This window comes from Pogona vitticeps, chromosome 4, assembly GCF_051106095.1.
Source record: "Pogona vitticeps strain Pit_001003342236 chromosome 4, PviZW2.1, whole genome shotgun sequence".
NCBI classification, from domain to species: Eukaryota; Metazoa; Chordata; class Lepidosauria; order Squamata; family Agamidae; genus Pogona; species Pogona vitticeps.
In genome coordinates, this window is record NC_135786.1 from 90,008,476 (window position 1) to 90,027,203 (window position 18,728).

Consider the following 18,728-nt stretch of genomic DNA (forward strand, 5'->3'; position numbering starts at 1 on the left):
ATGTCTTTATTTAGAATTTGCATCATGATAGATGTTCTTGCAAATACTAAATTAGTGAGACTTTCTAAATACTGAATAACACATGGCATATGCTTATCTTTCCACTAGATCTTTTGGCAACAGTAAGAGCTCATAAAATCACACTGACCACCAGTTAAGTTTAAATTTTTAGATATATGGTTTAAAAGCACTACACATATATGCCTACAAATAAAAACCATTTTCCTAACACAATGTTAATTTACTGCAAGACATACAACCAAAACTAGCTACCACTGGACACATTACCAACATATGCCTCACAGAAGCAATGCTTCTATTGAAATGCTAAAATTTAACTGAAGTAGCCAGTTTTCTTCTAAATAAACAAAATGGATATACAATATGTCAAAACATCAGTTATTATGAAAACAAGAGTAGTTTTAAGTCTGCAGAGATCTTAGGCATTGAAGCTAGTGTAGATTTCCATTGCACTGGACAGTCCAATTCAATTTCAATCTCCTTTTATTAATATCAAACTTAGTGCTTTCCAAAAGACATTTATAAACTACAACTATTGGTTTCAACAATGTGGATTACCATATTTTTCCGTGTATAAAATGACACTTTTTACTTCAGTGAAAAAATTGAGGGTCATTTTATACACGGAAGGCAGCTGCTTTCCCTGCATTTTGCGAAGCCACAGGGCTTAGCAAAAAGGAAGGGAAAGCTCCCTTCGGGTAAAGCAGCCATTAAAGGTCTGCACAATCACACCCCTCTGATCCTGGAGCAGCCATGAAAGGGCTTCAGGATCAAAGGGGTGCGACCATGCAAATTTTCTAATTTGGGGGTTAGAAAAGGGGGGTCATCTTATAAACAGAAAAATACGGTAATCATTTTTTATTGTATGCTTGGGGCCCACACAGAACACCATATTTTAATTCTTGCCACAACTTTATAGATGGTTTTCGACCTTGGGCAACTTGGGGGTGGGGGACAAGGAAGGCAGACTCTGGCCCTCCTGGATTTCTAGAATGCCTCCTAAGGGAGCTGAGGATAAAGGCACGGTTCCCCAGAAGACAGGGAACCACTGGGTGGGTGGTTGGGTGGGGGCTGTGCACCTATGTGGTCTCCACTCAATAGCCATTCCTGCACTGTACCCAACCAGTAGCCGAGGAATGGTGAACACATCTGGATAAGCCTTGGGATCTGTGTCCCAATGCTGAGCCAGGGTATTACTGTTATAAACAATAAAGTTGTGACTTTCCTTGCCTAGCAGGTAATATACCAAAGTTTTCTGTGTATAAAACATTTTCCCCTAAAATAGAGAAAAAATTGAGGGTTGTTTTATACACGGAAAGCAGCAGCAGAAGGCGGACCCATGGGGCATGGCAAAAGGCAGGGGGAAGCAGGGGTCACTTTGACAGCCACTTTTCCCTGCCTTTTGCAAAGTGGCACTTCTCCCTTCCTTTTTTTGCTAAGTCCCGTGGCTTCGCAAAAGGCAGGGAGAAGCAGCGGTCACTCTGACAGCTACTTTTCCCTGCCTTTTGCAAAGCCCAGGGGCTTCACAAAAAGGAAGGGAAAAGTGGCAGTCAAAGGGAGCCCTTTGATCCTTGCTTTTCCCTTTCTTTTGCTAAGCTCCATGGCTTAGCAAAAGGAAGGGAGACACAGGGATCAAATGTTCTAATTTGGAGTTAGAAAAAAAGGGGGGGTCATCTTATACATTGGGTCGTCTTATAAACGAAAAAAACTGTATATTTGTGTTTATCTTTTCTTTCTACTTCCCCTGCTGGGTCCCAGTGCCCACCAAGCATTAAGAATGCAACAGATGAAACCAGTATTATACAGTAAAGACTTGGTCCACAGCATTTCAATCAGCACAATTAGCATCATTATTGGGGTTTTTCACTCCACACCCTGATTATGAATAAACCTACAAAGCTTAATAAGACTTTTTCAGCCACCTTTTAAGGAATCAGATCTACTCTACTGACTAGTGTATTTTATCATTCTAATATTGACTTCTAATTTACAGAAACTGATCAACCAGAACAATTAAAAATACAAAACTAAGCATTTAAGCTTCTTCTAATGAACTAAAACATGTTCTTAAACTAACGATAAGTGCTCATTCACCTTTGCTGGCAAGCAGTGTTTGGTAAAATAAAGGTAAAAGTTCCCCTTGACAATTTTTGTCCAGTCGTGTTCAACTCTAGGGGGCAGTGCTCATCCCCATTTCCAAGCCATAGAGCCAGCGTTTGTCCGAAGACAATCTTCCGTGGTCACATGGCCAGTGCGACTTAAACACGGAACGCTGTTACCTTCCTACCAAGGTGGTCCCTATTTATCTACTTGCATTTGCATGCTTTCAAACCGCTAGGTTGGCAGGAACTGGGACCACGGAGGGGCGCTCACTCTGTCACGTGGATTCGATCTTACAGCTGCAGATCTATAGACCTTACAGCACAGAGGCTTCTGCGGTTTAACCAGCAGTGCCACCACGCCCCTAGTGTTTGGTAGTAACTAGTTATAATAACTTTTTCCTTGTAATTAGTTGTTTGCCATCATAACTAAAGTACCACTACATTATATCATGACTGTAACTTAGAGATAATTGTACTCCTTTTGTGATATAATGGTAAATGTGTAGTTACTTATATACTTACAGGTCTCTAGTCTCTCTAAATGGTTTAGAAGGAATATCGCATGGTTTGAGTACTGACTCAAGCTGTGCCTGGTAATCCTGTCCAGTGCTCTGCCGTAGGCATTGGAGCAATTTATAAAGTGGACAAGTGCATAGTGAATTCTATTACAAGTCTGCAGCTTGTAGCATTCAGGAATGAGTTTGTTTATTTAAGGCACTAAGAAGTAATTATGTATTTATCTTTGAAAAATAGGAAATACTGTAAAGTGTTAGGTTTAAACTGTAACTATAAGAGTAACTAACCACCTTGGAGCTTTAAAAAGTAATTTTCAAAGCACAGGTGTGAAGATTAATGAATTAAATAAACAAAATTTACCTAGTTAAAAATAGTACAATTTTTTTTGTAGGGATAGACAATCCGGGTAACTGATTCACAAAGGGTGGCAGTTCGTGACCAGAAACAAAAAAGGATAAAATGAAACAGAGAAAGTAAAGATGAAGAGAAGGAAGAAAGCAAGGGTTTAACTTTTCTGGAAATGCAGAAGTGCATTGAATCACTTACTGCAAAGACTAGTACAGCTCTATGTCAAAAATAATGAAGATTGTATTGAAAAAATAAATTTGAATACCTCCTTACAATACTATATTAAGGCTGGCTTCAATAAAGAATGTGACAGAAGCCTTGCCAACAGAGGCAAGTTTCCAACTGAACTCTCTCAGAACAGTATCAAATAAGACTCCCACGGCAGTGTACGTAACACTTTTATTGTGACATAACTTTTCATGGATTGGAGCTCACTTTGGCCAAAGAATTCTGGCAACATAATGTTTCTGGAAATTGGACAGTCATATTTGTTTATTACTTATAGATTAACTGCTAGCGAACATTAACAGTGCTCTTGTCACGTTCCTAGAGGATTCTGTAGGAAAAAGTCCAATAAGCCAGTCCAATGTCAGAAGTCCAGGAGATAAAAAAACAGATGCCAAATTGTCAAAGCCAAAACACAAACCGTAGTCAGAAGTCAGAGTCCAAAAGCCAAGGGACAAGAGAACGAGGTTCAAGATAAGCAGAAGCATTGAGGCAAGCCAGGGAATTGACTTGTTACTTCCACGAGCTTCCAAGCCTCTGAGTACAAATTATATAGCAGCAACAATCACCTGATTCCTAGAAACATTCCATCCTGTTAAAACTCAGGTCTGGTCGACCTGATGTTCCTGTGAGAAGCATTCATGTGAGCCTCAGACCTCCATGTTGTGAGTCTCTGCCAAAGCTTATCTCTCACTCTGGCTAGTAGGGGAGGAGAATCTGGTGGTGATTCAGCTGTCTGTGATACTAATTGCCCAGCATTTTCCTGAGCTGTATTTAACCCCTCTGATTCCAGATCTTTGGCTGAACTCATGACAGCTCTGCTGACACTCTTATATACCTCAACAAGAAGAACAAAAGCAAATAGAAAATAAAACTTTATGCTGCTCATTGTAGAAGATAAATTAATTTTAAAGTGTTGGCTACTGTGGAAAGTAAATATACAAACCTGAACAAAATCAGGTATCAACATTCAGGATGACTGGAATAGGTGACTCAGAAATAAATCACAATAAGATGCATGCATAATCACCCGATTTATAAAAAGTTTGGATACATACTGGACAAGTTGAATACCTGAGGCTTCTCAAATAGTAAGTATTCTTCAGTAGTGATGTTCTAATGCCAAGCCATCTGAAGCATTGCAGCGAAAAGAACATGCCTGTGTAACAATATGTTTTTAATGAAACAATTTAAAAGAGAAATTAGTGCCAATCAATTACTGTAATAACTGTTCTTCAAAGCAACACAACAGAGTAGTGCAAGCACATAATTAACATTGGATTATACACATTGGTGATCTTTCAGAAGAGAGAATAATAAAAAAGAAAACTAATATGAAGACAAGAAATGAGAACTAGAATTCAATTTATTAACCACATCTGAGTCAGAAGACTCTGAGTAACCTGTTCATGCAGTGGAATGCTGATTAAGAGATTGGTTGGTTTACTTGGCTGAAAGGGACAGTATGATCACAGCTGGGGCCTAATTCCATCAGTCTTAAAATGTTTCATTCTGAAAAATTCTCAAGGATACATAGCAGGCTAAGAAGAACTGAGCAAAGAGAATATTTTCACAACGGAAATGGAAATGAACAGTAGGTCCCTAAAAGGTCTGCACTGGTACTTGTGAAGGTTGCAGGTGACAAATACGTGGGTAGATAGTGAGGTACAGTGGTGTCTCGCATAACGAGCGCACAGTTTAATGACGAATCCACATAGCGATGCGGATTTTGCGATTGAAAAACCAATCGCATTGCGATGTTTTAATAGGGTAAACATCGCATTGCGATTTATTTATTTGTTTGTTTTATTAAATTTATATCCTGCCTATCTAGTCTTGTTAGGACCACTCTAGGCGGTCTTCGCATTGCGATGTTTTCCAACAGCTGATCAGCGGTTCCAAAATGGCCACCGGAAGAAGAAAATGGCCGCCCGCAGCATTTTCGCGCCGATTCCTCGCTTACTGGTGGTGATTCAGCTGTCTGTGAAACTCACTTAGTGGTGAGTTTTGTCCCCACAGGAACGCATTAAACAGAGTGTTTTTTGCCCCGTATAGCGACGTTTCGGGATAGCGATGATTTATCCGGAACGGATTATCGTCGCTATGCGGGGCACCACTGTGCTAGCATTTGCAACAATGCTTAATTAATCAACAGGGCAGAATCTCAGGAAGGCAGCCAGGAACCCAAAAGAGACTGCTCAAAAGGATGAATGGACAACACAATCAAGGAAGAGATTCAGCGTAAAAAAGAGCAAATGGAACACAGTGGAATAACAAATCTAAAGCATGTGTCATCTCTGATTACTCAAGATCATGGAGTGAGATAAGCCTAATGAAACTTGTTTGTTCACTGTGCTGCTATAGTGAATAAAAAGGACTGAATGTGAAAGGATGCTAATAAGAGAAATCACATAAATCTTGGCAGTATATTCCTGTACATTGACAAAATGCTGGTTGCATAATGGAGCACACGCCAAGAAAAAAACTGGCACCTAAAAATTTGGCAGCAATTTGCTACCAAGACTTATGGTTTTTTTTCCTTACAGAAGCACAAACTGGCAATAGGATTTTATCAAAGTTAGGAATTATGATGAAGGATATTAAAAATAAAATAGCAAGTGTTTATATAAATTTTGTTTTTTAAATCAAATTAAGACTGCACATTTAAAAACCTCACAGAAATGTGTATTTTCACAATGGATCCACCAGAACTGACCACTAGAGGGGTGAGAGACTTATAAACAGTATTCTTGTTGTTGAAGAATACACAGCATGGTCTTTGTCTGCCTCTAGTGGTCAGTTCTGGTAACACATGGTAAAAATATACATTTTGGGATCCCCCCCCCCTTTACCATTCGATGTATATGAATATTCCATGGTTTTCAGCACCGGGGGGGGGCTTTCAACCAATTTCCATGGATGTGGGGGTCCTAATATATAAAAGATTGTGAAGAGAGTAATCAAGTTCCCTGGAAAGATTACCACTGGAAAGGTACATACTCCTTCACAAAACATGTAACTGAGCTAAAGCAATTCAATTTTTATTTATTTATTTTAAGGGTAAAGGGAAAAAACTCGGGATAAAGAATATATAATGCAATACATTATCACATATCTGTACTGAAACATGTCTTTACATTGAAGACTTTTGTGTCTTCCAACTAGAGTTGTCTGACTATTTTGTATTAAAATTATCACATTTAGCTTTCAGGTTATAGAACAGACCCAGTTATACATAGGAACCCATTTTTCAGTTGCTTCTTGGATTGAATTGTCTTTCAAAGCTTCTGTTAATATGTCCCTCTCCACCACTTCCATAATCTTTTCCACTAGTTCTTTACGATTTGGTATTTTGATTTTCTTCCATTTCCATGCATATAGTACTCTGGCTGCAGTTATTATATGTATCACCAAATGGCTCTCTCTCCTATCTAAACTCTTTGGTAACATATTTAATAAGAATAATTCTGGTTTAAATAGTATATTACGTGGCAGAATTTTCTGTAAAAATTCATGTATTAGTATCAAATAATTTTTTGCTTCACTGCATCTCCACCACATATGATACAAGGTTCTCTCTTGTAATTTACATTTCCAACATATATTTGATGTACCTTTATATATTTTTTACAACTTATCTGGTGTCATGTACCATCTGTATAATATTTTGCATATATTTTCTTTAAAGTTTACTGATTTTGTAATTTTTATATTAACTTTCCATATTTTTCCCAGTCATCAATATCAGTATTATGCCCTATATTTTGCGCCCACTTGGTCATACAATCTTTTACCACTTCATCTTCCATATCAATTTCTAATAACAATTCATCCATTTTTAAAATCAATTTGTCATCTGTTTCTAATAGTATTTTATCCAGGTGTATTTGCTCTTCATAAAAACCCTCCTTTTTATCTTTCACATATCTAGATTCCAGTTTTATTCTAGCCCATCAATCAATCAATCAATCAATCAATCAATCAATCAATCAATCAATCAATCAATCAATCAATCTATCTATCTATCTATCTATCTATCTATCTATCTATCTATCTTCTAACTCACCTTTTGTTTTTAATTCACAATTTCCTTTTAGTAGTTCTTTATATCTGAGCAGTCTGTTTACAGTCATGAGGTTGGGTTGCGTAAAAGCTTCTAATGGAGATATCCATTCTGGTATCTTTCTGTATATCTGATATCGTATCTTGTCCCAGGACCTTAATACAGATCTTATCAAATGGTTATTAAAATATTTACGGTCTTTAGCTTTTTCGTACCACAAAAAGGCATCCCAATCAAGCATCAGATCATGTCCTTCCAGCTTGAGTAGTCTATTATTTGTAAAATTCATCCATTCCTTTATCCAGACACAAGATTTATATGAGGGTGTGCTGATAAGTATTGAGCCTTTCCCAGAAAAAAATGAGCTAGGATGCTGTAACTGCCACACTATTCTACATATTTCCCCAAGAAGTCGATGCACTTGTGACATCTGTCCTGCAGCTTCTTAAATCCCTGCAAATAAAATTCTTCCAACTGCTGGTGTAACCACTCATTTGCAGCATTAGTTGCCTCCAGAACACTCCCAAATCGTTGTCCCTTCAGGTGTTTGTTGAGTTTGGGGAACAGATAATAGTCAGAAGGAGCCAAATCAGGAGAATAGGGTGGATCACTTGAAAACCTAAGGACATCAGTTTTGCCATTGTTTCACTTCCAGTGTGTGACGAGGCTTTGTCATGCAACAGGATGACACCTTTGGAGAGCTTTCCTCAATGTTTTTCCTTGATGTTTTGCCTCAACTTGGTCAATAAAGCACAGTAATATTTTGCATCGATGGTTGAACCCTGTTGGAGGTAGTCCACCAGCAGAACTCCCTTCTTATCCCCAAAAAACTGTTCCCATTTACTTCTGCACCGGCCTTTGCACTCGGAACTTCTTTGGCCTGGGGGAATCACTGTGTCTCCATTCCTTACAGTTCCTTTGTCTCAAGATCATAACAATAGATCCATGTCTCATCACCAGTTACCCGTTTGCCCAGGAAATCTGACTCATTTCTTGCAAAATGTTCCATATCAACTTACGACCATTTCAAGTTACGACGATAATTTTGGAAGGGATTAAGTTCGTAAGTCGAGGCACCACTGTACTGACTTTTGTATAATGCAAAATTAACTGGCCATTTGTGGGGGAAAATGAGAGGTATGTCTCAGATAACAGTCCTATGGTGTTTTAAAATATTAACTTTATTTGACTAGCCCACTTAAAATGTCACAAAATCTTGTTGTTTTTGCTGATACAGACTGATGCTTCTCTGGGAGGTCTAAAAGTATTTGTTACTGTTCATGGGTAAAGGTTCCCCTTGACAATTTTTGTCCAGTCGTGTTCGACTCTAGGGGGCGGTGCTCATCCCGTTTCTAAACCATAGAGCCAGTGTTTTGTCCAAAGACAATCTTCCGTGGTCACATGGCCAGTGCGACTTAGACACGGAACGCTGTTACCTTCCCACCGAGGTGGTCCCTATTGATCTACTTGCATTTGCGTGCTTTCGAACTGCTAGGTTGGCGGGAGCTGGGACAAGCGACGGGCGCTCACTCCGTCGCGTGGATCTGATCTTACGACTGCTTGGTCTTCTCACCCTGCAGCACAGGCTTCTGCGGTTTAGCCCGCAGCGCCACCACGTCCCATGTGAAATCATGGATTACCTGCAACAGCTCTTTCTCTGTGTTTTGGCTGCCACTTCTTGGGTTAAACTTGGCTGTAGATACATAATCAAACTAATATGTATCTGCGTTTTGAGTTTTTAAAGAAATTCCATCCTAAATAAGTTTATTTATTTAAAATATTTTTAACCTTTCTCCTTGAAAAGGACCCGTCAGCTTACAAAAATTGAAATATAGTATTTAAGTAAATAACAATGGGTACACAATACTAAAAAGGATCAATGAATACAATACGAAAAAACAAATGTACTGTAATACCAAAACACATTCAATGCAGTAAGGTAAAACAATCCATTTTTACAAAACCCACTCGGCAGCCATTTATTCAGCTAAAGCTGGCCTGAAGAGAAAGGTATACGAATATCCCCCCACAGGTGCAGATAATGAGGTTCCAGCCCTTTGGGGCCAGTCAGACCACTCACAATTTTGCCGCTGCCATGAGCTCCACAGAGCCTTCCTATGGCTTCGTTGCTCATGCTAGATTAAGACAGTCCTGGCAGAAGGCAGGATGACAAGCCTCTCTGCCAGGTCACAGAGTAGCTAATCCATCGTGAGCAACGGAGCCATAGGAAGACGAATACCCCCATCTCTAGTCTTCACCTGCTTGCAGAAGAACAGTAAAGATGGACAAGTCTAGCCTTCTGTGTGAGGGAGTTCCAGAGTCTGGTAGCAGCAACAGAGAAGATCATCTCCCATATACCCACCAAACACACATGTGAAGCTAGTGGGACCTAGAGAAAGGCCTTTTCTGATTATCTTAACACTTGAGCAGGCTCATAAAGGAAGATGCAGTCCTTGAGATGGCTTCGGCCCGAGCCTTTTAGGGCTTTATAGGTTAGAACTATCACTCTGAATTATTTATGATAGTGAGGAATTTCAGGTTAAAACAAATTGCTTGTTAAAACCAATAATAAAATGAGGGGAAATCAGCTAAATAAAACACACAATGATATAAATTAGGAAAGTAATGTTACGACATGGATTCTGAAATAAGACTCAGAATTACACAGTGGCATTGTATTCCCAGTTGCTGCTAGCTTTTCTGTTCTTCATAAAGGAAGGTGGGAAAAACATATTGCTCTGTGATCATGTAGTAAAATAACTCAAGTACATACAGTATATGAGAAATGGGACAGGAAAGTCAACATGCGTGCCCTCTTCTGACCCATAACTCCTGATCATCCTTCATTCCAATTTTAGTCACAATAACTACCTGATCCCTGCAAATGGCTCAGAATCAATGCCCTGAGCATAGATTGTTGCATTTATGAGACCAGAAACCAGTACATGATTCATTTTGGAAATATGCAAACAATAAACTGTTTTTATTTAATTATTTAACTGGGACTTTTCTCCTCAATTATTTAAATCAAGAATTAAACCAATCTACCATGACAAAAATTGTATTTTAATTGGCTCTTGAAAACAAAAGAAAATATTGTCAGCCAAGGATATGCAGGAAAGTACAACAGAAAACATTTCTATTGAAATTCTGAAAAAACAGATGTGTAACTTGGGGGTGCTCACCTTAGTTACATCTCAGCTAGGTTATTGTAACACATTTGTACATGGAGCTGCCTCTGGATATGGAAACTTCAGTGGATCCAAAATGTGACAGACAGATCACTGACTGGGACTGGTTACAAGAATCACATAACCACCCACCATCCATTACAGCAGCTCCACTGGCTGCCAATCCATTAATGGGCACAATTCAAAGTGCTGGTCCTAACCTATGTCAGTAAGAAATAACACACTTAGACAAGTTATCCTGGCACAGAGAGCTTTATTAGAAGTAATATCTAAACAGCTTTTTGCAAGTAGAAAGAGAGAGACCCAATGCGACAGATCCTCCAGGACTCTGTAACAAAGCCCCCCCTTGATACATATAAGACTACACTTTATATAAAGTTGGTGAAGACTTATTTGCGCCTTCATCATTCTGTAGTTCTTCCTTTTTCTTCATTGGATTGGATCAGCATCAAATATCTAAAAATATCATTTGAAAAAAATCATCTTTTACTTCTCAATAACTCCCTCTTTTCTTAAATAATTCTGTCAACTTCAGCAAGAACCATCTGGATGATTCTGCTGACAATGTCTGCTCTTCTTAAACCAAAGTTTGGGCCTTATCCTTATTCCTTGCAATTCAGAAGATTCTCTTACCTATAAAGCCCTAAACTATCTCAGTTTGGGCCCAAGCTATCTCAGTGACCACATCTCCCATTATGAACATACTTGTGTATTAAGATAACCAAGAGAGGCCTTTCTCTTAGTCCCACCACTTTCACAGGTATGTTTAGTAAAGACACAGGAGAGGGCTGCTTTCAGACTCCCTCCCACAGAAGGCCAAACTGGCCCCATCTTTGCTGTTCTTCCACAAACTTTCACTAAGAGACTGGCTGCCTGAGTGAAGTTTTTAAATGGACAGTTGTACCTTGCTGCTTTGAATGTGTTTTTGGTATTGCTTTTGATTATTTCTTAGAATGGTATCTGCTTGATCCTTTTTAGTATTTGTATACTTATTGTTTTAGCATTAAATACACTCTTTTAATTATGTAAGCTGCCTTGAGTCCTTTTTAAAAAGGCAGGGTAAACAAACTTTTTTTATTTTAATTTGTGAACTCAGGGGACTATTGTTATTTCTCCACTAATTCTAAATTATGTTTATCTTTGACATATATTTCATTTGGATCAGAACAAAGTGGACTGCTTTGCTGTCTGCTTGTAATCACTGGCATAGAACAGACACTTCCGTGCACTACTCAGTAAATGACAGACTGGGGAGGAAACTATAATTTAATGTTCTTTTTGAGTATGTTAGACTTGAAGCTGAACCCCAAATCACCATGGTGTAGAAGCTGGTAATAAGTTAGAAGTTTTTAGAGTGGAAAAAAACATGTAGGTCAATGTCTCTACTAAGAGGGTTTTAAAGTTAAAAGCAGCATTTCACACCAATATTTGAGAAGTCTAGAAACAGAGGAAGGGGTACAGCACAGAAAGATCAGAATGCAACTTAGGGAGGTAAGCATGTGAAGGCTGCATTTTCTTCAAGAAACCAGAAGGGTTCAACTCCTTTTTATGACTGCCCTGCACTTCTGAACATGGCTGTATCATAGAGGACTTTGAATTGTCTATTCAAACAATTAAACAAACACCTATAATTTGGCTCCAATTTGTGTTACATAACCATAAAGACCTACTCTAGTTTCTAAATCTGGGCTGAGAACTGTAGTCCTCCAGATAGTTTTGGACTGCAATTCTGAGGGTGACTGCAGGCCAGAAATACCTGGAGGGCCACAGCTACCCATCATCCCTGATCTAAACGTTTCTACAACTGGGTGATACAGACAGCTTATTTGGGCGTTACATTTAAATCTCTTTTATTATCTATCCCCTGAGAACTGGCCCTCGAACCCAGCTTTACAGCCTGGGACATCATCCCCGCAGTTTGCTTCTCAATTCCTCACTTTCGGCACTTCGGGAATGGAATTGGCAAGAAAACAGACAACGGGAAATGAGGGCAGCAAGCAACAAGTCACTTCGTTACATCTCCGAGGCACTTCAGGACAATCCTAACGATGACTCAGCAGCGGGCAATACCCACCCCGAGACGCTCTTTCATACGTATTTCTCGGCTGCGTGATCGTCTACTTGGGTTTTTTGCACGCCTGACAACACTCCAGACCCCCACGAGAGAAAGAGCTCACTAACTTGTTTACAGTTACTAGCCGTTAGTCCTCCGCGTTTCCCACAGTGGGGAGCGCTCCCTCCCTCCTCTTCCCTCAGACTCGGGGAGCGTTCCCAAGGAGGAGTCGCGGCGGTGGCCATTTTCTCCCACGCTTCCCAACCGCTCGTGGGAGCAGGAGACCCTGAGGCGGGCCTATGGGAGAGGCCAGGTCCGTCTCTAGGGCTCAGAAAGGACGTTTCAGAAAGGGAAGGGAAGGCGCCCTAGCTGTTGTTTAACACCCAGCCCCGAAACTCGTCGGCCTTACCTCGGTTTCGTTCCCCCCTCCTTTTCCCGGATATGGCTTCCCTACCCAAGCCGAGACGAAGCCAGCGGGGAGTGGCTAAATGGCCGCGGCCTCCGGGCGCTTTCTTTCCCCTCGCGCGGTGCACATGTGGCTCCTTCGTGACGGCAGGACTTGAGGAGAAAAGGGGATGATGCGTGTAGCGTTCCCCCGTGTTAGCTGTCTGCTCGCATCAACCTGTCGCTTGGTACCTTCACTAAGCTCAAGGGGTGAAGCTTTAGGGCCATGTAGCGCCTGAGACCGCGGAGCATGAGGGTATATGAAAATGGTAGCACGTGTGCACACTCTCCTACTTTTAAAAAATCGCATAGTCATGCGTTTGTTCTCCCCCCGCCCCATGCTAGGGAGCTTTTGTCTACACAGAGGAACTCAAAACGTGCCCCGTTCTGCTTGCTGGCTGAAATGGCACAGCCCAGGACGAGATGTAACAATTGGATATCTTAATCCCAGCGGTTCTTAACGCTGCCAGCTGACACTTTTCGCATTGTAGTGCAAGACACTATTCTGGGCAGTTTACAGCAAGATAAACAACCATCAAGTTTAAAAATACATAACAAAAACACAAGATGCATAGATTAGAACTTACAATCAGGCCCATGAGGCTATTGGCAAATCAAGGTGGATAGCTGAGAAAGGCCTCTCTGAAAACGAGGCTGAAGTTAGCTTCTTATTCGGCCAGCTTCTTATTCACTTCTTATTCGACATCCAGCTTCTTATTCACTTCTTATTCGTGTCCCAGCTTCTTATTCAGAACATGTTGTATTTAAACCATTAAACCAAGTTGGATCACTCAAATATCAGGGTATTAATAATAAATCATAACTCTAACACAAATTACAATAGTATTTTGCCTGGCCCAATGCTGTTTTGGGCACGGAATAGGCTGGCAAAGTGGGCACCGCTGCATATTTTAGCATTTTGAATAAGAAGCTGGGGTTCTGCAAGGGCTAATGAGCCTTGGGCAATAACTTTCACACCAGAAATCGACAGAGGGGGCTCACGTACACATGACCCACTTGTATTTTGCATTGCCCAACGCCGTTTTGGGCACGGAATAGGCTGGCAAAGTGGGCACCGCTGCATATTTTGCCATTAGGAATAAGAAGCTGGAGTGTTGCAAGGGTTAACGAGCCTTGGGCAATAACTTTCACACCAGAAACCGACAGAGGGGGCTCACGTACACATGACCCACTTGTATTTTGCATTGCCCAACGCCGTTTTGGGCATGGAATGGGCTGGCAAAGTGGGCACCGCTGCATATTTTGCCATTTTGAATAAGAAGCTGGAGTGTTGCAAGGGTTAACGAGACTTGGGCAATAACTTTCACACCAGAAACCGACAGAGGGGGCTCACGTACACATGACCCACTTGTATTTTGCATTGCCCAACGCCGTTTTGGGCACGGAATAGGCTGGCAAAGTGGGCACTGCTGCATATTTTGCCATTTTGAATAAGAAGCTGGGGTTACTCAAGGGTTAACGAGCCTTGGGCAATAACTTTCACACCAGAAACCGACAGAGGGGGCTCACGTACACATGACCCAATTGTATTTTGCATTGCCCAACGCCGTCTTGGGCACGGAATGGGCTGGCAAAGTGGGCACCGCTGCATATTTTGCCATTTTGAATAAGAAGCTGGGGTTACTCAAGGGTTAATGAGCCTTGGGCAATAACTTTCAAACCAGAAACCGACAGAGGGGGGTCACGTACACATGACCCAATTGTATTTTGCATTGCCCAACGTCATTTTGGGCACGGAATAGGCTGGCAAAGTGGGCACCGCTGCATATTTTGCCATTTTGAATAAGAAGCTGGAGTGTTGCAAGGGTTAACGAGCCTTGGGCAATAACTTTCACACCAGAAACCGACAGAGGGGGCTCACGTACACATGACCCAATTGTATTTTGCATTGCCCAACGCCGTTTTGGGCACGGAATAGGCTGGCAAAGTGGGCACCGCTGCATATTTTAGCATTTTGAATAAGAAGCTGGGGTTCTAAAAGGGATAATGAGCCTTGGGCAATAACTTTCACACCAGAAACCGACAGAGGGGGGTCACGTACACATGACCCAATTGTATTTTGCATTGCCCAACGCCGTTTTGGGCACGGAATGGGCTGGCAAAGTGGGCACCGCTGCATATTTTGCCATTTTGAATAAGAAGCTGGAGTGTTGCAAGGGTTAACGAGCCTTGGGCAATAACTTTCACACCAGAAACCGACAGAGGGGGCTCACGTACACATGACCCACTTGTATTTTGCATTGCCCAACGCCGTTTTGGGCACGGAATAGGCTGGCAAAGTGGGCACCGCTGCATATTTTAGCATTTTGAATAAGAAGCTGGGGTTCTGCAAGGGCTAATGAGCCTTGGGCAATAACTTTCACACCAGAAACCGACAGAGGGGGCTCATGTACACATGACCCAATTGTATTTTGCATTGCCCAACGCCGTTTTGGGCACGGAATGGGCTGGCAAAGTGGGCACCGCTGCATATTTTGCCATTTTGAATAAGAAGCTGGAGTGTTGCAAGGGTTAACGAGCCTTGGGCAATAACTTTCACACCAGAAACCGACAGAGGGGGCTCACGTACACATGACCCACTTGTATTTTGCATTGCCCAACGCCGTTTTGGGCACGGAATAGGCTGGCAAAGTGGGCACCGCTGCATATTTTAGCATTTTGAATAAGAAGCTGGGGTTACTCAAGGGTTAATGAGCCTTGGGCAATAACTTTCACACCAGAAACCGACAGAGGGGGCTCACGTACACATGACCCACTTGTATTTTGCATTGCCCAATGCCGTTTTGGGCACGGAATGGGCTGGCAAAGTGGGCACCGCTGCATATTTTGCCATTTTGAATAAGAAGCTGGAGTGTTGCAAGGGTTAACGAGCCTTGGGCAATAACTTTCACACCAGAAACCGACAGAGGGGGCTCACGTACACATGACCCACTTGTATTTTGCATTGCCCAACGCCGTTTTGGGCACGGAATAGGCTGGCAAAGTGGGCACCGCTGCATATTTTGCCATTAGGAATAAGAAGCTGGAGTGTTGCAAGGGTTAACGAGCCTTGGGCAATAACTTTCACACCAGAAACCGACAGAGGGGGCTCACGTACACATGACCCACTTGTATTTTGCATTGCCCAACGCCGTTTTGGGCATGGAATGGGCTGGCAAAGTGGGCACCGCTGCATATTTTGCCATTTTGAATAAGAAGCTGGAGTGTTGCAAGGGTTAACGAGACTTGGGCAATAACTTTCACACCAGAAACCGACAGAGGGGGCTCACGTACACATGACCCACTTGTATTTTGCATTGCCCAACGCCGTTTTGGGCACGGAATAGGCTGGCAAAGTGGGCACCGCTGCATATTTTGCCATTTTGAATAAGAAGCTGGGGTTACTCAAGGGTTAACGAGCCTTGGGCAATAACTTTCACACCAGAAACCGACAGAGGGGGCTCACGTACACATGACCCAATTGTATTTTGCATTGCCCAACGCCGTCTTGGGCACGGAATGGGCTGGCAAAGTGGGCACCGCTGCATATTTTGCCATTTTGAATAAGAAGCTGGGGTTACTCAAGGGTTAATGAGCCTTGGGCAATAACTTTCAAACCAGAAACCGACAGAGGGGGGTCACGTACACATGACCCAATTGTATTTTGCATTGCCCAACGTCATTTTGGGCACGGAATGGGCTGGCAAAGTGGGCACCGCTGCATATTTTGCCATTTTGAATAAGAAGCTGGAGTGTTGCAAGGGTTAACGAGCCTTCGGCAATAACTTTCACACCAGAAACCGACAGAGGGGGCTCACGTACACATGACCCAATTGTATTTTGCATTGCCCAATGCCGTTTTGGGCACGGAATAGGCTGGCAAAGTGGGCACCGCTGCATATTTTAGCATTTTGAATAAGAAGCTGGGGTTCTAAAAGGGATAATGAGCCTTGGGCAATAACTTTCACACCAGAAACCGACAGAGGGGGGTCACGTACACATGACCCAATTGTATTTTGCATTGCCCAACGCCGTTTTGGGCACGGAATGGGCTGGCAAAGTGGGCACCGCTGCATATTTTGCCATTTTGAATAAGAAGCTGGAGTGTTGCAAGGGTTAACGAGCCTTGGGCAATAACTTTCACACCAGAAACCGACAGAGGGGGCTCACGTACACATGACCCACTTGTATTTTGCATTGCCCAACGCCGTTTTGGGCACGGAATAGGCTGGCAAAGTGGGCACCGCTGCATATTTTAGCATTTTGAATAAGAAGCTGGGGTTACTCAAGGGTTAATGAGCCTTGGGCAATAACTTTCACACCAGAAACCGACAGAGGGGGCTCATGTACACATGACCCAATTGTATTTTGCATTGCCCAACGCCGTTTTGGGCACGGAATGGGCTGGCAAAGTGGGCACCGCTGCATATTTTGCCATTTTGAATAAGAAGCTGGAGTGTTGCAAGGGTTAACGAGCCTTGGGCAATAACTTTCACACCAGAAACCGACAGAGGGGGCTCACGTACACATGACCCACTTGTATTTTGCATTGCCCAACGCCGTTTTGGGCACGGAATAGGCTGGCAAAGTGGGCACCGCTGCATATTTTAGCATTTTGAATAAGAAGCTGGGGTTACTCAAGGGTTAATGAGCCTTGGGCAATAACTTTCACACCAGAAACCGACAGAGGGGGCTCACGTACACATGACCCACTTGTATTTTGCATTGCCCAATGCCGTTTTGGGCACGGAATGGGCTGGCAAAGTGGGCACCGCTGCATATTTTGCCATTTTGAATAAGAAGCTGGAGTGTTGCAAGGGTTAACGAGCCTTGGGCAATAACTTTCACACTAGAAACCGACAGAGGGGGCTCACGTACACATGACCCACTTGTATTTTGCATTGCCCAACGCCGTTTTGGGCACGGAATAGGCTGGCAAAGTGGGCACCGCTGCATATTTTAGCATTTTGAATAAGAAGCTGGGGTTCTGCAAGGGTTAACGAGCCTTGGGCAATAACTTTCACACCAGAAACCGACAGAGGGGGCTCACGTACACATGACCCACTTGTATTTTGCATTGCCCAACGCCGTCTTGGGCACGGAATAGGCTGGCAAAGTGGGCACCGCTGCATATTTTGCCATTTTGAATAAGAAGCTGGGGTTACTCAAGGGTTAATGAGCCTTGGGCAATAACTTTCAAACCAGAAACCGACAGAGGGGGCTCACGTACACATGACCCAATTGTATTTTGCATTGCCCAATGCCATTTTGGGCACGGAATGGGCTGGCAAAGTGGGCACCGCTGCATATTTTAGCATTTTGAATAAGAAGCTGGGGTTCTGCAAGGGCTAATGAGCCTTGGGCAATAACTTTCACACCAGAAACCGACAGAGGGGGCTCACGTACACATGACCCAATTGTATTTTGCATTGCCCAACGCCGTTTTGGGCACGGAATGTGCTGGCAAAGTGGGCACCGCTGCATACTTTGCCATTTTGAATAAGAAGCTGGAGTGTTGCAAGGGATAACGAGCCTTGGGCAATAACTTTCACACCAGAAACCGACAGAGGGGGCTCACGTACACATGACCCACTTGTATTTTGCATTGCCCAACGCCGTTTTGGGCACGGAATAGGCTGGCAAAGTGGGCACCGCTGCATATTTTAGCATTTTGAATAAGAAGCTGGGGTTCTGCAAGGGCTAATGAGCCTTGGGCAATAACTTTCACACCAGAAACCGACAGAGGGGCGTCACGTACACATGAC

At 42.5% G+C, this 18,728-nt stretch overlaps 1 protein-coding gene across 10 annotated transcripts in view; it reads right to left on the reverse strand.

The window, feature by feature from the left end:
- The window catches only part of KYAT3 (kynurenine aminotransferase 3), a 34,689-nt gene extending 20,841 nt beyond the window's left edge, over window positions 1-13,848 (reverse strand). For 2 of the 10 annotated variants that reach the window (XM_072997909.2, XM_078392213.1), the window contains exons 1-3: window positions 12,929-13,031; window positions 10,461-10,666; window positions 4,271-4,371 (exon numbers count right to left, since the gene is read on the reverse strand). In XM_072997909.2, coding sequence (XP_072854010.2) covers window positions 4,271-4,369 — 99 coding nt within the window. In that variant the 5' untranslated portion in view covers window positions 4,370-4,371; window positions 10,461-10,666; window positions 12,929-13,031. Of the gene's footprint in view, window positions 1-4,270; window positions 4,372-7,278; window positions 8,419-10,460; window positions 10,667-12,928; window positions 13,242-13,550 lie in introns of those variants that run through there. The other 8 variants (XM_078392211.1, XM_020794557.3, XM_072997910.2 and 5 more) reach the window with 8 other exon arrangements.
- Between the last annotated feature and the right edge of the window lie 4,880 nt (window positions 13,849-18,728).